At 38.6% G+C, this 19,707-nt stretch overlaps 1 protein-coding gene across 1 annotated transcript in view; it reads left to right on the top strand.

Moving 5' to 3' along the window:
- The first annotated feature begins 348 nt into the window (after window positions 1-348).
- LOC114665723 (galaxin-like) overlaps window positions 349-19,707 on the top strand; it is a 49,175-nt gene continuing 29,816 nt past the window's right edge. The window contains exons 1-4 of the mRNA XM_028820347.2: window positions 349-469; window positions 5,311-5,426; window positions 9,010-9,095; window positions 16,786-17,009. Of these exons, the coding sequence (XP_028676180.2) occupies window positions 411-469; window positions 5,311-5,426; window positions 9,010-9,095; window positions 16,786-17,009 (485 nt within the window). The 5' untranslated portion in view covers window positions 349-410. The remainder of the gene's footprint in view (window positions 470-5,310; window positions 5,427-9,009; window positions 9,096-16,785; window positions 17,010-19,707) is intronic.

The raw sequence follows: 19,707 nt of genomic DNA, 5'->3' as shown, positions 1-19,707 counted from the left end.
GCCAGCAACCAGAGTAAAACTTTTGAGAGAAGTATAGAGGGAATATAAGTGTGGAGCAGAAGGAGAAATCAAGGACAAATGTGTCTTTGTCCCATGGATATCTATCTATCTATCTATCTATCTATCTATCTATCTATCTATCTATCTATCTATCTATCTATCTATCTATCTATCTATCTATCTATCTATCTATCTATCTATCTATCTATCTATCTATCTATCTATCTATCTATCTATCTATCTATCTATCTATCTATCTATCTATCTATCTATCTATCTATCTATCTATCTATCTATCTATCTATCTTTTTAATTTATAAATGGGTGTTTCTTCATTTTTTAAGGAAAGCCAGCTAAACTGCAGCGGCCAGTTATATAATGCAAATGGCACATTTAATTGCTGTGGAGAGATGATATATGAGCCAGTGAAGCACCTCTGTGTGAATAACACAATACATATAAAAGAGAGGTAAGGCTTGTGTCTATTTTGGGATGAATTATTTTTCTATTGGGAGTAAAATGAATGTCACATATTTGTTTGTGCCACTCTCCACTTGTTAGGAATTTGTGGAATTTTAATATGGATAATATATCTTTTGGAATTCAAGCCAATGCTTTAACCTTTAGAGTATCTACGTATTTTACATCTTTTGTTATCAAATCTGAGCTTTACACTTACATATGTTCAGCACATATCCTTCAAATAGCTTTTTTGAGTGTACCCATTCTTTAAATGTGTCAGGTATTTTCCAGTCTGTTTTGTGTTTTTTTTTTCTTTTATTTGATTTATTTGCTTTTTTCCCCAAAGTTCAAAGATACGATTCCTAGTCTGATCGAACTTTCTAAATTTGTTAAGTGAGTGAAGGTGGGATGTGAGTGGTGAGTTTGCCCTGTGATAGAACACATTGATTGTGTCCAATGCTGCTTAAAGGACTTTATTCCCAGTTATCTGTTTCTTTAAATGGAAGGATATGCTTTTTGGTGCACTGCCTAGTTTACACATTTGATACTGTATTGTAGTTCTTTTTGCCTTGAAAACGCACCTTCACATGGTGCCATCTGAAGCAAAGACTGTATACTTGGCTGTAAGGTTAATTCAATGGGAGACTCACATTTATGTTATATTAAAGACATTTGCAGGTTTGTTTTTTACAATTAGACCACCATTCTGGAGAGTAAAACTAAGCAGGTGATGAATCAGAAGTCTAAAGTCAAAATTCTTAACCAAGAAATGACACTAACTGTCACCAAAGCCTAAACGCTAAACAAAATCAAAGTCAAAAGAGATTGCTATAGACCAGATCTTGGAAAATGAAAATGCACAACACTCTTTAGGTTATCCACAATCTCAGGCACCAACTTATAAAGTATTCTGTAGGAGACATCATGTAGTGCAACTTCCAGAAATGCGGCTCCTAGTTACAGGGAGTTGAGCCCTGATAAAAAATGACGGCACCCAGAAAAACATCAGAAATGCTCCATAATAACTGAAAATACAGAAATTATGAACTATAATTATTGTAACTATTGGATATGAATTAAATAACAATACCAAACTATTCTTTGTGTTATAATTAGATTAGATTGGATTAGATATACTTTATTAACCCTTTGTAGATGATTGTGGCAAAATCGCTTCAAACTGCTTCTGGCCTGAATGCAGCTGAAGTGGCGTAGGTATCCCGCCAATGCTGGTCCATGCATATTCGATATGTACCAAGGATTGTATTGGAAGCACTTGTCATGCCATCTGGCAGTCGTAGTGGAAACTACATCCGCCTGATGGAAGCAAAGTGTTGGTGTGGCCGTGCACGTGGATTTTGGCTGCTAATTTTGAGAAATTGTCCAAATTTGAGGAAAGTTGTGCTAAGATAAAAATATGTGCCAGCTTATTGTTTGCTTGTGTGCTATATTCAAATTAACATTCTCCACTTCATTTAGCATCTGCTTGACAGCAAAAATACAAATTTCTTTTTTTATATAATTGTAAATACATTTAGGCAACAAGGGGTTAATCCCAAGGGACAATTCAGATTATGTATGTTGGTCACTTTTTGCTCATTTGTTAAGCTGTTATTCTCACATTTTCTGACATCCCGGATATTTATATTGGATTTTATTCTCAAAGTGAAAATGGATTTCAGTTATTAGAAATTGTATAATTTTTCTCAGGGAGCCGCCATTTGTTGTCACCATTGTCACGGATTAACATTCACTCTGCAAAAAAAAAAAACAAAAGACTGACATTTATCTTGAGAATGTCATTTTATTTTGTCTCTATTGGAGCCCAGAATTGATTTTTAGGAATTGCAGTCCTTTTCAACCCAAGTGAAAAGAGTAACAGGTTTCAGTGGTGTTAATGCAATTACAAATGTTTCTCAAATAACCAATCACCATGTAAACATGAATAATTAAAGATAATCTAAGGGAGTTGGCCAATAGGATACCGAAGGAATGGCTGTTGAAAATGGGGCGTTGCAGCCATATGTGAATAAAAAAATTTAAAAATCAGTGTTTTCAAGCACTGATAAACACTAGTAATACTTGGGCTGTCTTATAAAATCAATTAAATGGCGTCTTGATAAAAAAAGGTATAAATTTTTATCAAAAACATGAAAAAAATACATAATGAGAGAGAGAGAGAAAGAGAGTAATCAATCGGGGGTGAAACAGAGCCCCAAACCCCACACATGAATGCACCGACAATCACAGGTTTAAAACACAAATGTATTTTCAACAGAATACCTTTAACAGACTTCTTCAGCACAGTAATATCACTCTCCTTTCTTCTCTCTCTTCCGCTCTGCTCTACTCTACTCTTCTGTAATCCTCCTAGACAAGTGTTGCATGTCTCATCTCCCAGTTCCTATTCACCTGGAAGTGGCATTGCAGTTCCTTTTATTGAAGACCGGGGAGTACTTGAGGTGCAGGCTCATTACGCACTGGAAACACTTTTGAGTCAGCTGGATGTCCCATAAAGTAGGGAGTGCAACTCCCTGCTGCACCCCATGATGGCACCCACAAACACCAATAAGGCTGCACCATTGGACGAAAGTTACCAGCACACCCTACGGGTCTCTGAAAAGGCACCGAAGCCCAGTGATGCCACTATCTAGGAGGATGGGAGAGAATACAGCCATGATTTGGACCCTTCCCCAAGCTCTCCATTATATTGGCATCCTTCTTGGGTAAATAAAGTGGGACCAATGCAGTCTCTACTATATATCTCTCTATTATAATAAAAAAATCTTAGGAAGGAGATGAGACGTGATTTTCTCAGAGAGACACTTTCACATCCCACAAGACGAGACTTTGTACCAAGAGACTTAACCACACCCAGGGTCGGAAATAAAAGACAAAGAGTAGATGACAAAGTAGAACATCATAAAGAATTCAAAAACATTGGCGTGATACATGTGCAGAGCTGGTTAGAGATAATGGAAGTACGAAAATTCAAATGTCTGAAAAATATGATAGTAAAGGTCGCATGAGCGCTAACATACGGAAATTATTACTCGGTGAAATAACGGAACAGCGAAAAGAGATCAAATATATTGTTTGGATTTAAACTTTAAACCGAAGACTTGTAGATCGTCTAATTCGTGTTGCCATCAGGGAAAAGTAGTGTTTCTTCCCAATGAAGAAGCGTATGATTTGTTGTTTGGTGAAAGTGAAATCCTGCGAGAGAAAATTTCAAGCCCCGTGGGACAAGAGTTTATGTAAAGAGATTTGGAAAAGTCCTGCCCACAACTAAAACATTTACAACCACACACACGGTTTAATCATTTCTCATTTGTGTGAATGCTATTGTCGGACACATTTCTTGTAAAGAGAAAGAAACGATATTCACTCACAGGCAGTTATATGTTGCTTTGTCACGATGTAATTCCGAACACGGAATCAAAATTCAATGCGATATTGACAAAAAGGTAAAAGTGAAAAGAGATCAAATATATGGACATAGGTGATATGACAGAAGTATGTAGATATTGTTCAGCTTTAAAGTTTAAGTCGGAGACTTGTAGATCGTCTAACTTGTGTTGCCATCAGGAAAAAGTAGTGTTTCTTCCCAATGAAGAGGCCTATCTGTGAGAATTAAAAGAATTGTTGTTTTGGTGAAAGTGAATTCCACATACGTGGGATGCAAATACATATAGTTGGTGATATATATATATATATATATATATATATATGTATATATATATATATGTATATATATTTATATATATATTTATATATATATATATTTATTGTATTAGACCCACAACTTTTTTATGTTTTCTGTTAGATATGTATTGTTTTAGTGTGTCAGTAGAAAAGAGAAAAGTTCAGAATTCCATTATTTTTCCATAAAAATTAAATCTTATAGAGCGATGTTTGTGCTTTATTTAAGAAAGCAGCAGCACCCTTCATGCCCTTGTAAGTATGAAAATATATATGTGTGTGAGATGCAGTACCTGCCAAATAATACAAAGAGTACATGACATGTGTTTCACCCTAATTGGGGCTCATCAGGTGTACACACTTTTGCTTCCCCTCACGAAATGGAACCTCGGACATCATAGGTCTGAATCACAATCTGATTATGTGGATGGTTACCTACCAGGTAATGCTTGAGGTTGGTCAGCAGGTTGGCAAACATCCACCATGCCCTCTCAGTTGCAAGAAGCAGATCATAGATATGTGATACAGTACCTGCCAAATAATAATACAAATAATTTGTTGTGTACAAAGATCGTGAAGAAATATTGTCAAAAATTGCCTGTTCTTGTCGTAATTGTTATTATTTTCTAATCTCTTAAGCAATTTAATGTTTTGCTCTTCTTTATATTACATACATCAGACTAACTAAGAGGAAGGTGATTTAGAGTGGGGGATGTTGTATCCAAGGCTTTATTGGTAGTGTAAAAGAGGAGAGTTAAGAAAGAGATGTGAACTGAATCTATCTATCTATCTATCTATCTATCTATCTATCTATCTATCTATCTATCTATCTATCTATCTATCTATCTATCTATCTATCTATCTATCTATCTATCTATCTATCTATCTATCTATCTATCTATCTATCTATCTATCTATCTATCTATCTATCTATCTATCTATCTATCTATCTATCTATCTATCTATCTATCTATCTATCTATCTATCTATCTATCTATCTATCTATCTATCTATCTATCTATCTAGTCTTTCTTATTTATTTATCCATTATATAGTGCACTGTTGTATATTGCATTTAAAATCTGCCTGTGTTATATGGTGTTGTTTATCTACAGATACTCATGTAGCCTTTCTGTTTCTCTGCAGCAATGGCAAACTAGGGCCACATATCGTCATGTGTGGAAGCAATACATATTTCCAACCAAGACACCAAACTTGCTGTGTAAATTCCTCACATTTTGGTCATGTTCAAAATGTAACAGGTAAGCCTTATACATTTTTTAGCATAAATAAAAAAGGCTAATAAATGAGTCAATGCAGAATAACTGATTTAAAGTGAACACGTACTTAAACTGTGAGTAGTATTAGAACATAATAAGGAAACACACAAAAAAAAATTATGCATTTAGTTGTGCACATCTACATACCAATTCTCACTCTGTGCAGTAAAAAATGTATAAAAAATGTTAAAACCTGTGCTGTTTGGTGTGTTGAGCTCCTGACAGAAGTCCGTTTACCATACAGCAGGCACTTAATAGCGAGTTCCTGGCAATTTGCACTGTGTGGCAATTTCCAATGCTGACTGGAGTAACCAAACTGTGCCCTGCTAGAAACATTTGAATCCTCATTCAGCTCTGAGGAGGATGCCCGTATGTTTTGCATGTTTTTTTCTAAGACTCTTCACCCTCCACAACATTACCTGAAATTATTCAAACACATTGAATTCGTACCAAGTCCAGTTATAGTACGTGGGTGTGTGAACTAAGAATATTCAAACCTCTAAAGCTGGGGTAGGCAACATCAGTCCTGGAGGCCCGCAGTGGCTTCAGGGTTTTGTTCCAGCCCAGTTTCTTAATAAGAAGTCAGTTATTGCTGATGAATTACGTATTGCTCAAGTGACATTTTTGTGCTTCATTTTAGTGATCTCGCTTGTTTAGGTTCCCCACTCTTAATTGCTTATTTAGTTCTTAAACAGCTGCATTCAGTATTTTTAATGGCTCCTTATTAACAATAAGATGCAAATGACAAAGCAGCCAACAGTTCTCTGTCAAACTTGTTGCCCTTTACACTTGTGTGGATTCATCATGCACTATTCGATATAACAATAGAATTCCTGAAGCCTACGAAACAACTTGTAATCCCGGCCCACCTTAAATCCCTTCGCACCTCTTCATCAGCGTCTTTTGTTTTGTAAATGCATCGATTAGCACAAACATCAAGCAGCAAATGTATGTTTTTATTATATTGTAGAAATAATAATAATATCAGCTCACTACTCAAAACACAGAGCACCCGGTCTCAAACCCGGGACCTTTGGGATATAAGGCAGCAGTTCTTACCTCTGCACCATTCAAGAATATGTGTAAACTCCCTGTCGATTGACATTTGAGTTTGAGGTTTTAATTCATTGACATCCACATGTAAATCGAATACTTTTTTTTTTTCTTTGGTTATATTCTTGAATAAAAGCGCATGTGTTTATTTGATATTTGGACTAAAGTCTTCACGCATTATACACTTCTCGTTATTATTAGTATAATGTGGAAAAAGTTTCTGCTTTATGTACAGTATGTGCTCAGAAATTCTTGCATTTCTCGCATTTCCTTCCATCCTACACTTACCCAGATCTTTGTAGACACGGAAAACAATTGAAATGCACGATACGATAACGATATACTGTGTTGTTTATCCTGTACAACTCCAGACACCTCACACCTAGATAAGGAGCCTTAGCTTGAGCTGGGAGAGTTGAGCTCCGTCAAGGGGGAGGAGTGGATAGCAGGCTGCTTGTGCTGATCGACGTATTTACAAAACTAAAGACGCTGATGGAGAGGTGTGAAGGAACTTAAGGTGGCTCTGGATTATGAGTTTTTTTGTAGGCTTCAGGAATTCTAGTGTTAATAAAACACTTAAGGGAAAAATGTGACAGACTGAAAATGATCAATTTTAGGCTTCAAATCATTTGTATGATTTCCCTGGAAAGGAACAAAATCTACAATATAAGAAAATTACACTGCATACTAACTTACCATAAAATTAAATAAAATCTGAGATTGGCAAGGATTGGTTTCTAGTTGGGTTGGAATGAAAACCCGCAGCCACTGTGGCCCACCAGGACTGACATTGCCTACAAACAATAATTTAAATCATGTAATACAACTTGGAAGTTGTAGGGTTTGGGGGTTTAAATATTCCATTTGGAATAATTCCATTTACTGTTATGAAAAGACTATCCATCCATCCACCCATCCATTTTCCAACCCGCTGATTCCGAACACAGGGTCACGGGGGTCTGCTGGAGCCAATCCCAGCCAACACAGGGCAGGAACTAATCCCGGGCAGGGTGCCAACCCACTGCAGGACACACACAAACACACCAAGCACACAGTAGGGCCAATTTAGAATCGCCAATCCACCTAACCTGCATGTCTTTGGACTGTGGGAGGAAACCCACACAGACACGGCAAGAACATGCAAACTCCACGCAGGAAGGACCCGGGAAGCGAACCCGGGTCTCCTAACTGTGAGGCAGCAGCGCTACCTCTGCGCCACCGTGCTGCCCAAGAAAAGACTATTTAAAATATTTTAATACATTTTTCTTGTCATCTTCTGTTATGTGTTTGGATAAGTAGAGATTCTAGTTTGCTGTTTTTGAGTCAAGGAATCTATTTTTCAGGCTTATGCTTTGCTACAACTTTTTTGGTTTTGTAAATTTAATTCAGGTTATTTCAAACACTATTTTGTTTATACTTACGCTTCACTAAGACACTAAGTTACCAAGGCAAAATCACAGAAGTCATGACTCTTATGCTAATTGTGTGGCAAGTTAAAAGTCACTCTTTGATGCACTTGCTCATCCAAGTTTGTGGATATACTTTAATCTTTATGTTCTTTTTTTGTTCAAATCTATTTTCAATTTCGGAGATTTTTTGTCATGAACGAGGGAGTTCCTTATCACCAAGTCCCAAAAAGCCCCAGAAGAGAAAGGATTAGTTATCCTTCCACTTGTAAAATCCGAAAGGCAGAAGAAAAATTCCAGGGGTGCTGTACAATGGCTGAACATGTGCTCTGAACCCCAAAGGGTTATGTGAAAAAATAATTTCCTCTCTGGGATTAATAAAATATATCAAATAAAAAAAAACAAAATAAAAGAAAAATCTTTATAAAATAAAAGTTGTATTTTCAGAAATGCTCTGCAGCACAAAATGCTCCAATGTGCACAAAAGCAGAAGGAGTTGCCTTAAATAACAAAGGCAATCCAAGACAAATAAGTCCCACAAGCACAATTACACAAACTGAGCATAAAGGTTAAAAACATCCACAAAACGCACAGTAATAATCACAAAAGAAACTCACCAAAATAACTAAACGTGTTTAATGAACCGCAAGGGACTGCTTGTTTGCTCAGCTTTTATAGGGTTGAGGGCAGTCTTTTGGTAAAATGGCCCTGCCTCTAGTGAATTCACAACACACATCGAACATAACAGAACAAGCATAAACACATAGAAATTATATAATGCACAAAACTAAGAAAAAATAATTAACATAAAAAATAAATTGAACATGAGGAAAAAGACATTAATAAGGAATCTGAACACTGAAACATAACACATTGTTGACTCTGAACGTTTGCTTGTTTTTACCGACTAAGATTTTTTGCTTTGTGGTTTGCCTTTGTCGCCAGGTTCATTGGATCACTTCCTATAGACTTTCATTTCATTTTAACTACAACTCTTCTCCTGATCCTGCTGTTTTCATCAGCATAATGATTACAGACTCAAGGTTCTTTTTAATTTCAAAATAATTTCCTATTGAATTTTCCCATTTATTCCTTTGCTTACTTAGGTGGGCGCTGCTGTGCTGGTGAAGCATATGATCCTGATGATAAATTTTGTTGTTCTGGAAAAATTTATTCAAAAGAGAATTGGCAGGTAAGCAGCTGTTTAGTCAAATTGTCCAAATTTTTAAAATATGTTTTCTCAAACCAAGAAAAAAGAAGGCAGAATAGTCATTCACATTCTTGTCCTGGGTATGATATTAACTTGCATCCGGCCCTTAAGTGGTCCTCCAACTTTCAGGGAAAAAAGAGGTTTGGTGGCGGGACTAGCACTCCAGCCACCGTTAAAACTTCATGCACTCTGCTGCAACTGCCCACAGGAAGGCTGCTCACACCATGAAAGAGATGGGGCAAAGCCTTTGGGATCCTCATCCCTGGAAGTGTCGAAACCGCCAGAGAGCCAATGGGGTAAGGACTATTGGGGATCAGAACTGGCATGGTGCTGAGGTGTCTCCCATTGCACAGCAGCACTTGGGTCACAATTGAGGCAGCCCATCCAGGTAGGCATGTAGAACATGGAACGTAATCACAAAACATAATCACAAACAGAACTTTACATGATATCTTGGCTAGCTCGGCATGCCATGCTGTTTCATTGTTAGATTTACTGGCAGGATGACGCCCAACCTCTTGCTGCATCCAAACGGTGCCATCTTTTGCCTTTACACCTAGTGCACCTGTGTTGTTCTTATATGTGACTTGACATTTCTTGTGGGGAGGGCTTCTGTTTCTCCGATGTAGAACCCTCAATCTCATTTGAGTTCTCCTCTGTTATAGCATGTCTTTATTTGAAAACAGCAGTGTCCGATCGGGGGGAGCGTGAAAATTGTGACGGTGCAGGTCCCTTCCAGACTCCCTCTTCACATATGCGTGTCGCTAGAATCCAACACCATTGATAGTTATGACTGCGATGAGCTGACAAATCTCAGATGAAGCATGGAGATGGTGGAAAAAGTGCCAAGGTGCTTTTATTAAAATGTAAAAAAATCCAAAAAGTGTTCAGATTGCAGTGTTCTAAAAAAAATGTACATAAATAAATCCATAAAACCAGGTGAAATGTGGGTTGAAGAAACCATAGTAAATCCATTAAAATCAGAGTTTAAAATGCAGTCTAACTCCTAATGATCTCCACACACCTCCTTCTCTTTCTCCCCAACTCATCCATTTTTCGCATAGCCGGCGGAGACTCAGCAACTACAAACTACTTTATGCCAACCCCCGTCTTGGCTGCCTCCACACTGCTCAGTCAGACCGTCCGAGGTCGGCTCTCCTCCCATCTTCCTTCACGCTCACTCAGTTGCACCTCGGATCCATAGGGAGGGCTTCTGTCCTGCTCACCCCACTCTACTCGATTATTCAGTGGGGCAAACCAGCCCCAGAGCACCATTACCAATGCTCCATCGCAAGGCCCCAGCTCCTGCTGCCTTCCCGATCTAGGTGGCCAGATCGTCCTCCCAAGACTGCTCATCACTCGTCTTAATCTTCTTCACAATGTTGTTTTCTTTTTTTCCTCAATTTGTTCTCCTCCCCATCCCATCTGTGTCAGCCTGTACATATACATCTCCGTGGGCGCAGCGCCTTAATCACACACTGCAGGAAGCCGATGAAGCAATTGAGAACGATTGCACCCACACGTGCAGATGCAACTGACCCCAATTACCTCATTATATCCCAGTGATCATGCAATCGCACCCACGGAGAGTAACACAGACTTTATCAGGATTTAAAACTGGCCATATTTTTGTAGCTGTGGACCCGCTATACCGCAAACGTGACTGAAAGAAAAAAAAAAACGGTAACCTTTACAAGTACCATAAATTTACACCGGCTGTTACAGACTTAAACCAAATGTATGTTTTTTACTGTATAATAGTAACAATAAAAGTAGCTCACTACTCAAAAGTAACAATAAGAGCAGCTCACTACTAAAAATGGTAATTCTCAGAAGCACCTGGAATCGAACCGGCGACCTCTTGATTATAAGTCAGCATCTCTTACCACTGCACCACCCAAGCGATCATGTTAGTGCTGTACCCTAACCTAATTTCTTTTTCTATGGTTATATTCTTGAATAAAAGCGAATTTGCTTTGTTATATGTGTACCTTTCGTGAAAGTGTTTATTTGATATTTGGACTTCACTCTTACTTTATATACTTCATGTATATAAAGGTTGCCGGTTCGAATCCCATAAATGCCAAAAGGGACTCTGCTCTGTTGGGCCCTTCAGCAAGGCCCTTAACCTGCAATTGCTGAGCGCTTTGAGTAGTGAGAAAAGCGCTATATAAATGCAAAGAATTATTATTATTATTATGTCAAAATTTTGTCATTAATACTATAACATGAAAAAAGTTTGTATTTTAAGTATGTGTTCAACATTTCTTGACTGGCATTTCCTGTCATCCTACATTTACCCAGATCGTTGTAGACACGGAACACACATGAAATGCATGTGTTCCAAATAACGATATATTATTTACCCCATACAACTCCAGGCACCTCACACCAAGATAAACAAGGCTTGAGCGGGGAGAACTTTTTCCCAAAGTTGAGCTCCGTTGGTGGTGGGAGATGGGATAGCAGTCCGCCTGCTGCTTGTGCTGACTGACACATTTACAAAACAAATTATGCTAATGGAGAGGTGCGAAGGAATTTAAGGTGGCTCTGGATTATGAGTCGCTTCGTAGTTTTCAGGGATTCTAGTGTTAAATGCATAACTGCTTGTAAAAAGTAATAATAATAAAAAATATGTATTTTAGCAAGGTTGCAGTTTAAATAAAAAGAAAATATTGTTTTTTTCTTCATTTCACCTTCAATCTCTCTTCAACTTTCTCTCTCATTTCTGACTTCCTTCTACATACCAGTCAATCAATTCGTTGTCCATGATTCACCACCAAACGTAACTGCATGTTCCATGAGTCTGTGTGCTCAAAGTGGCACTAACGCCTATTCTTGGATGAGATGTAGCCCTACATTTGGATTAGGGCCATTGGTTCAGAATTTTCTCATTTGTAATTCTCTGATAGAGGTATATAGAAGGCTAGAGTCCAAGTAAAGGATCAAAAATAAAAAAATAACATTATATTCAAGGCCCTGTACATGCCTTCAGTAATGTTAAGAAGGCAGTGTCACCAGGACAGTCTTCTTAATCCTTAAAAGAGACAAATCTGCTCCTGCTCTCCCTCTTTGAGACCACTTTTTGTCCAGTATGCCAATTAAATTTCTTCCATCCCTCGATGGTCTCACTCTTGCTCTGGAGGTCCTAGTGCTGTAGTTCCTTGCAGAACTGGTTTGGATTCTGCAGTACCTTCTGACAGATTGAGGTAGGACAAAGAGACTATGGGTGGGATGGGAGCAATGTGGGAGAATAACAAACGCACACACACACACACACACACACACACACCATAATATTTGATTATATGCACTCTTAAAAATCCTGGTTCTTTAATGGCACTTGATGTGTTTCTTTGGCACCATTATTTTAAGAGAGGAGTTTGTGGGATAAATAACCAGAACAAATCAAAATTCAGGATTATGATGATGAGGAAAATCTTAAAAACTAAGGTAAATAAAAGCACTAAATAATAAAACATTTTAGTACAATTTGGCAAGCCCAGTTTTGAAATTTCTTGTATGACACAAAAGCATAGAAACTGGGAAGTAACAGTTTAACAGCTCGACTAAGGTAAGAGACCAATAAAAAAGCGGAGGTCATTTCAAACAAAATGCTGAAGACACAATGGGGGGTTCCCCCAGGACTGAACTTGAAAACCACTGAATAAAAGTACGATCTGTAAGGAAACTTATTTCTAAATGACATTTAGTGTGGGTTGAACAGGGAAAGATCACATCATACAAATTGGTTAAATGTTGTTAAACAGACCACTGGAGTAGTCACAAACAACAACAATATTTATTTCTATAGCACATTTTCATAGAAATTATGTTATTCAAAGTGCTTTACAGGATGAAGAAAGAGAAAAAAGACAAAATATAAAAATAAAATTAGACAATACTAATTAACATAGAATAAAAGTAAGATCCGATGGCTAAGGAGGAAAAAAAAAAAACAAGTCCAGACAGCTGATGAAAAAAACAACATCTGTAGGGTTTCCAGGTTATGAGACCACCCAATATGGGCATTCTACCTAACATACTGTAAGTGATCTCAATCAGTACACATGGTTTTCATGCTTCACATGGAAGAACTTGATGATGATGGTCATGTGGACCTCTGGCCTTCAATCCATCAATGGAGGGACAGCACGGTGCCCTGATCAGGTGGTGGGGGCGCAGAGAATGAAAATGAACTGCAGAGAAACTAGGGCTTAGTACGGATTTCAGAGCCACCATTAATGATAATGATAATTAAAAGCATATACAAAATATCAGGATTAAACTAAAATGAAGCTATGAGAAAGCCATGTTAAAATAATGAGTTTTTAGCAGTTTTTTTAAAAAGGTCCACTGTATTAGCCTATCGGCTATCAGTAAGCTATTCCAGATTTTAGGTGTATAACAGCAGAAGGCCACCTTACCACCTCTAAGTTTAGGTTTTGGAATAATAAGCAGACCCTCATTTGAAGATCTGAGGTTACGATTTGGAGTGTAAGGCGAGAGGCATTCTGAAAATATAGGACTGAGTCAGATTATTGAAGGCTTTGTAAACCATAAGCGGTATTTTAAAGTCGATTCTAATGACACTGGTAACCAGTGTAGTGACATTAGGATTTTCTTTTCCTAGTTAAGGTTCTAGCAGCTGCATTCTGCACAAGTTCAAATCGATTGATGTCTTTTTTGGGTGGTCCTGAGAGGAGTGTGTTACAGTAATCTATCCGACTGAAAACAAATGCTTGAGCTAATTTCTCAGCATTTTACAAAGTTTTAAGGGGCCTAACTTTTTCTATATTTCTTAATTGAAAAAATTCTGTCCTAGTGATCTGATTAATATGTGATTTAAAATTTAGGTCAGGGTCAATACTTACCCCTAAATTCTTTGCCTCTGTCTTGACTTTTAATCCTAATGGATCACGTTTATTTCTAATACCCTCATTATATTCATTTCTGCCAACAACTAAGATTTCTGTTTTCTCCTTATTTAGTTTGAGAAAATTACTACTTATCCATTCAGAAACACACAAAGAAGTGACAACTGTAGAGAATAAAAAGGACAGACTGAGCTGTTCAATTGAATGAATATTTTTTATTTTTAGTGTGTAATTAGTGAAGGTTACTTAATGGAACTGGAGAAAGAATGGAATAAAATCCATGTGACTTCCCATATAAAAAATAAAATAACGAATAAAATTGGTACTATACAGTAATCCCTCGCTATATCGCGCTTCGCCTTTCGCGGCTTCACTCCATCGCGGATTTTATATGTAAGCATATTTAAATATATATCGCGGATTTTTTGCTGGTTCGCGGATTTCTGCGGACAATGGGTCTTTTAATTTCTGGTACATGCTTCCTCAGTTGGTTTGCCCAGTTGATTTCATACAAGGGATGCTATTGGCAGATGGCTGAGAGGCTACCCAGCTTACTTTTCTCTCTGTCTTGCGCTGACTTTCTCTGATCCTGATGTAGGGGGATTGAGCAGGGGGGCTGTTCACACACCTAGACGATACGGACGCTCGTCTAAAAATGCTGAAAGATTATCTTCACGTTGCTATCTTTTGTGTGCAGCTGCTTCCTGAAACGACATGCTGCACGGTGCTTTTCATACTTAAAAGCTCGAAGGGCACGTATTGATTTTTGATTGAAAAACAATCTCTGTCTCTCTCTATCTCTCTCCCTGCTCCTGACGGAGGGGGTGTGAGCTGCCGCCTTCAACAGCTTTGTACTGCGGTGCTTCGCATACTTAAAAGCCAAACAGCCCTATTGATTTGTTTGCTTTTCTCTATCTCTGTGACAGTCTCTGCTCCTGACGCGCACTCCTTTGAAGAGGAAGATATGTTTGCATTCTTTTAATTATGAGACGGAACTGTCATCTCTGTCTTGTCATGGAGCACAGTTTAAACTTTTGAAAAAGAGACAAATGTTTGTTTGCAGTGTTTGAATAACGTTCCTGTCTCTCTACAACCTCCTGTGTTTCTGCGCAAATTTGTGACCCAAGCATGTCAATATAAAAACAACCATATAAACATATGGTTTCTACTTCGCGGATTTTCTTATTTCGCAGGTGGCTCTGGAACGCAACCCCTGCGATGGAGGAGGGATTACTGTAATTCATAAATGTCCTTTTCAAAGTAAATAAACTGTAAGCTTGAAACAGTTTTTACTATTTGTGACCAAAAAAAAAAAAAAGAGTATGGATTTAAAAAGTAATCACATCAGGGAAAGGTATTTTTTTATGTATAGTATAAAATAGTAACAAGCAGGTCAGCAGGAAGGTTGGGGTTCCAGCCAGCAAGACCCCATTTAATAAGCGGCTTGAGCATGGGAAAGATGCTATGTTAATAAAATGTATTATTATTATTATTATTATTATTATTAATAATAATAATAAAGTTATTGTAATATAGTAGCAACTGAAAAAAAAAGAAAAAAAAATCACCCTGTTAGGGAAAATTGAGAATTTGGTGCCTTCTGTAAGTTCTCAAAAGGTCTGCTCTTGACAGGCTCATGCGGTAGAATGATGCCTTCTGCTGTGCTGCTAACTAGGATTCCTCCTTTGGCTGGGGTTTTGTTCAATTTGGAGTTGCTGACGTATGATAATGTTCCATTTTGTTTGCTATGCCTGTGCTGTCTTCCATGTGTTTTGGGGGCCACCTGCCAATCACCCGCCCTATTCCACAGTTTTTTGACAGTTCATTGTGAATGTGGTCTGGAGTTGGTGAGCTCCTGTGTTTTGCTAAGCTTGTGTGATTTACTGGATTTTTGACTTCATGCTTCATGTTTTTGAATTTGTATCAGGATTCTGTATTAGGGTTGTGTTTGCTTATTGTTTTAGGCAACTCCTATTGCCTCTTCTGCTCCACAGATCGTCTTTTCTGTGACAGACCATTCTGAGGAAATACATCTTTTTATGTTATAAGGATTCTGTGTCTACCCTTATTCAAAACAGGGGTTTGGCAGTATACCCCCCTCTCGTGAGCATTTTGGGATGTCTTGTTCTGTTTGCTGTTTGTCTACTGTAAAGAGGGAAATGGATATTCAGTAAACCAACACTCCACCCTCAGACTACACCCATACTTTCCATTAGTAAAATTCCGGATCAGAGGCTCACAAAATCTACAAGTGCAACAACAGAGTGCAGGTTTATTTTTTTCTTTATCCAATTGACACACTGAAGTGGGTCCAGGTGGTCTTTCACAAGAGGACTCACATAATCCATGACCAGCCACTCAAAGGTCTTCATGATTTGAGATGTAAGTCCTTAGGTGTACATGTACATGGCTTGTTTGGAACAGGAACGATGCAAGATGTTCTCCATATTGGTGGCACTTTTTGAAGCCTTAGTGACGGACTGAACAGGTGACAGAGGACACCACAAAGTAGGTCAGCACAGGCTTTAAGAACTCGAGGATTGACTCCATCTGGTCCTGCAGCTTTTCCTGTGTGTAGTCTTCTCAGTTGTCTCCTCACTTAAGACATCAATCAATGGGAATTGTGTACGTTGTGTGCTGGGTGGTGTTCCTTGAGGAGGGCCCACTAATGAGCTTGCCCCCACCAATTCAGCAATGTATAAAAGTGCATAAAAATCACATCTGAGAGTTTGACTTAAAAGATTGCAATTAAGCCACTTGAGAATTGTGAATTGTGTTCTCTTTTCTATTCACAGTACATCGGTGAGGACAGCTTTCTTGATGATGCGGGGAAGTTTATCTGCTGCAATCAAATAAAATATAAAATCTCAGCTGGTGAGAAAGCTTGCCATGGCAGCATCCCATATAATCCAGATAATGAAATAGTTTGTGAAGACATCGTTCATCAGCAAAACGATGGCATTTGTTGTGGAAAGGTCCTCTATAATCCATTGAATGATATCTGCTGTAATGGACGAAGGTAAGTGAATTCTGAAACATTGCAATAATGATGAGTAACATCCGTCTGGAAGACTGTTATTTTTTAAACAAGTGTTAAAGATAAAAGGTACAAAGCTGATCCCCTCAAGTGGAGATCTCACAACTAAAATACAGTCCTGTTAACATCAGTTAGACAGAAATTCACCAAACACAAGAGTCTTACATACGCTTCTTAAAAACATTGAGGGAGTCAGAATTCCGAGTGGAGGTGGGCAGCTCATTCCACCAGCCAGGAGCTACATGAGTCTGGACTGAGATTTGATACCACACAGCAGTGAGATCACCAGATGCTGTTCATCAGCAGACCTGAATAGTCATGAAGGAGCAGAGTACCTCACAAGTGTCTTCATAAATACTGGTGCTGAACTATTGACTACTCAGTACGCAAGCATCAAGGATTTGAAATTAATATGTGCCACTACAAGGAGCCAACATAGTGATCTGAAGAGAGGAATGATCTATGCTGATTGAACGCTACTGCATTTGGAATCATCTGCAGTGGTTTGGTGACACATGCCAGTACCCCTATGAGCGGAAGACAGTTGCAGTAGTCCAGACATGACAAGACCAAAGCCTGGACCAGGAGGTGTGCTGCATACTCTGTTAGATATGGTCTTATTTTGCAGATATTGTATAGACCTATATTGTATAGGTCTCTGAAGGACAGCTGGTCATAGATCACCATTTCAAGGTTATGTACAGACAGTGAAAACAAAGAGAGATGGGGTGCTGAACAGATGAGTGAGCTTTGATAACAAGAAGGTGTTTGCCAAGTTGAGCTGGAGATGGTGTTCCATCATCCAGGTGGCAATTTCAGTCATGCAAAGATTCTAGGTGATACTGTGTGGCCCGATAGATAGATAGATAGATAGATAAAGCTGCATATCGTCATCATAACACCAATAAGAGAAACCGTGGGTCTTGATGACGGGGTTTAGTGAGGAAGTGTATAGCGAGAAGAGGAAAGGCCTCAGCACCATGACCATTATACAAGCTTGTAGATGGTAGTGATCCATGTTAGTTCTATAAATTCTTTTCAGAATTTGTCGATCTTTAATGTGATGTTGTTAGATTTTCAGATTCTTATTCCATTCTTAAATTATAAATTAAATATCAAGAAAGTCGTGGTTTTTAACTCTTTTAGGGCTATTTTTTTTTCCTTCTTTTCTCCCAGAGCTGAATATTTTTCCAAAAACTAACTTTTTAAAAAAAAAAGAACACAAAGCAATTGTTTAACATATCAAATCAGCAAAAAATATTTATTTTTGAAAAATGTAACTGTTTTGCATGTTGTATGAGCCTGCATACTATATGATTTCACATACTGTACATGTTACAAAGCAAAGTGCTGCAAAGTCTGATATCGCTCAAAGCAGCCAATTGCATGCATTGCCACGTTGCACTGCTTACAATACGTGTTGCACTGGTGCCTCTTTTTCAATTGTCTGTTGCTGCACACAACACAGTCAGGCTTGTACTTTTTGCCCTCATATGTTGCAGGAAAGTGGCGCTCAGTCAGCCTGTCTGGCACTGCTCTTTGTGATGGTCTTCCTCGCTTTGCCAAAGAAACTGCAACATAATCTGCCAGCAAGCTGTCAACCACTTTCTTGCGGAAATCTACCGCAGTCATAGTGCTGTCACTGTTTGCCTGCTTGAACAATATATATCCATTTGTAAGTGCAATCTCACGCATGCGATGGTACACAGTGTAGTACCACTTGGTGGACTTATGGCCGTAAGCATATGACCCCATCATCTGATCCAGTCGATCAACTCCAGCCATTTTACAATTATACTCCTCAAGTGTAACTGGCTTGTCCAGCTTCCTACCTTCTGGGTTTCCCTTTGAACGAATAACTTTCTCACATATATTGTTGGTGTGAACTGTAGAGAGACAAGTCACCCGTTTGACATCATACCATTCCAATGCCACCAAGTTATCCACCCGCATGAAAACCTGATCGTCACCTCCTTTCCTCTTCAGCCTGTGAAGGCCTGTGTCTCCTGTTCACCCTCACTGTGCCACAAGCTCCAATTCCCCTGCTCTGTAGCTCCATGAACAATTCTGGGCATGTATAAAAATTGTCCATGTACACAACATGACCCAAATGTTCATAGCCCTGAAGCAGCTCCAGCACAACCTGACTTGTCAAGGGACAGTTCTCTCTTTGAAAGGAATGCTCTCCTGTACATGTAATATGTACTTTCAGGCAGAAACCAGTGTTTGCTTCTGCCAGTACAAAATCCTTTATGCCATACTTTGTGGGTTTGTCTGGCATATATTGGCGGAAAAAAAGGTGTCCCTTGTATTTTATCATTGATTCATGCACAGACAAATCACGGCCAGGCTGATAAAATTGTTTATATGTTGGCTCCACAATGTCCAGCAGGGGCTGAACTTTATACATGGGGTTATAGCCTGGCTCACCCCTTGGGATTTGCTTCTGGTTATCACAGAAGTGAATAAAACTGTGCGGCAGCACATATCTATCATCACGCGGCATAACCTGTCCAAAGCCACCAGGGGACAAAGCACGTTTGGACCAATGCTCCCTGAAGTTATATCGCCAGTCTAGTCCCATCTCTATTTGCAATGCCATAAAGCCCTTCATCTCGTGTTTTGTTGTGGGCTTCCACTTTGAAATACGTGAATTGCTCTGCATACTTGTTTGCCTCGT

This window comes from Erpetoichthys calabaricus, chromosome 1, assembly GCF_900747795.2.
Source record: "Erpetoichthys calabaricus chromosome 1, fErpCal1.3, whole genome shotgun sequence".
NCBI lineage: Eukaryota > Metazoa > Chordata > Cladistia > Polypteriformes > Polypteridae > Erpetoichthys > Erpetoichthys calabaricus.
This window is presented reverse-complemented; position numbering and strand designations above follow the sequence as displayed.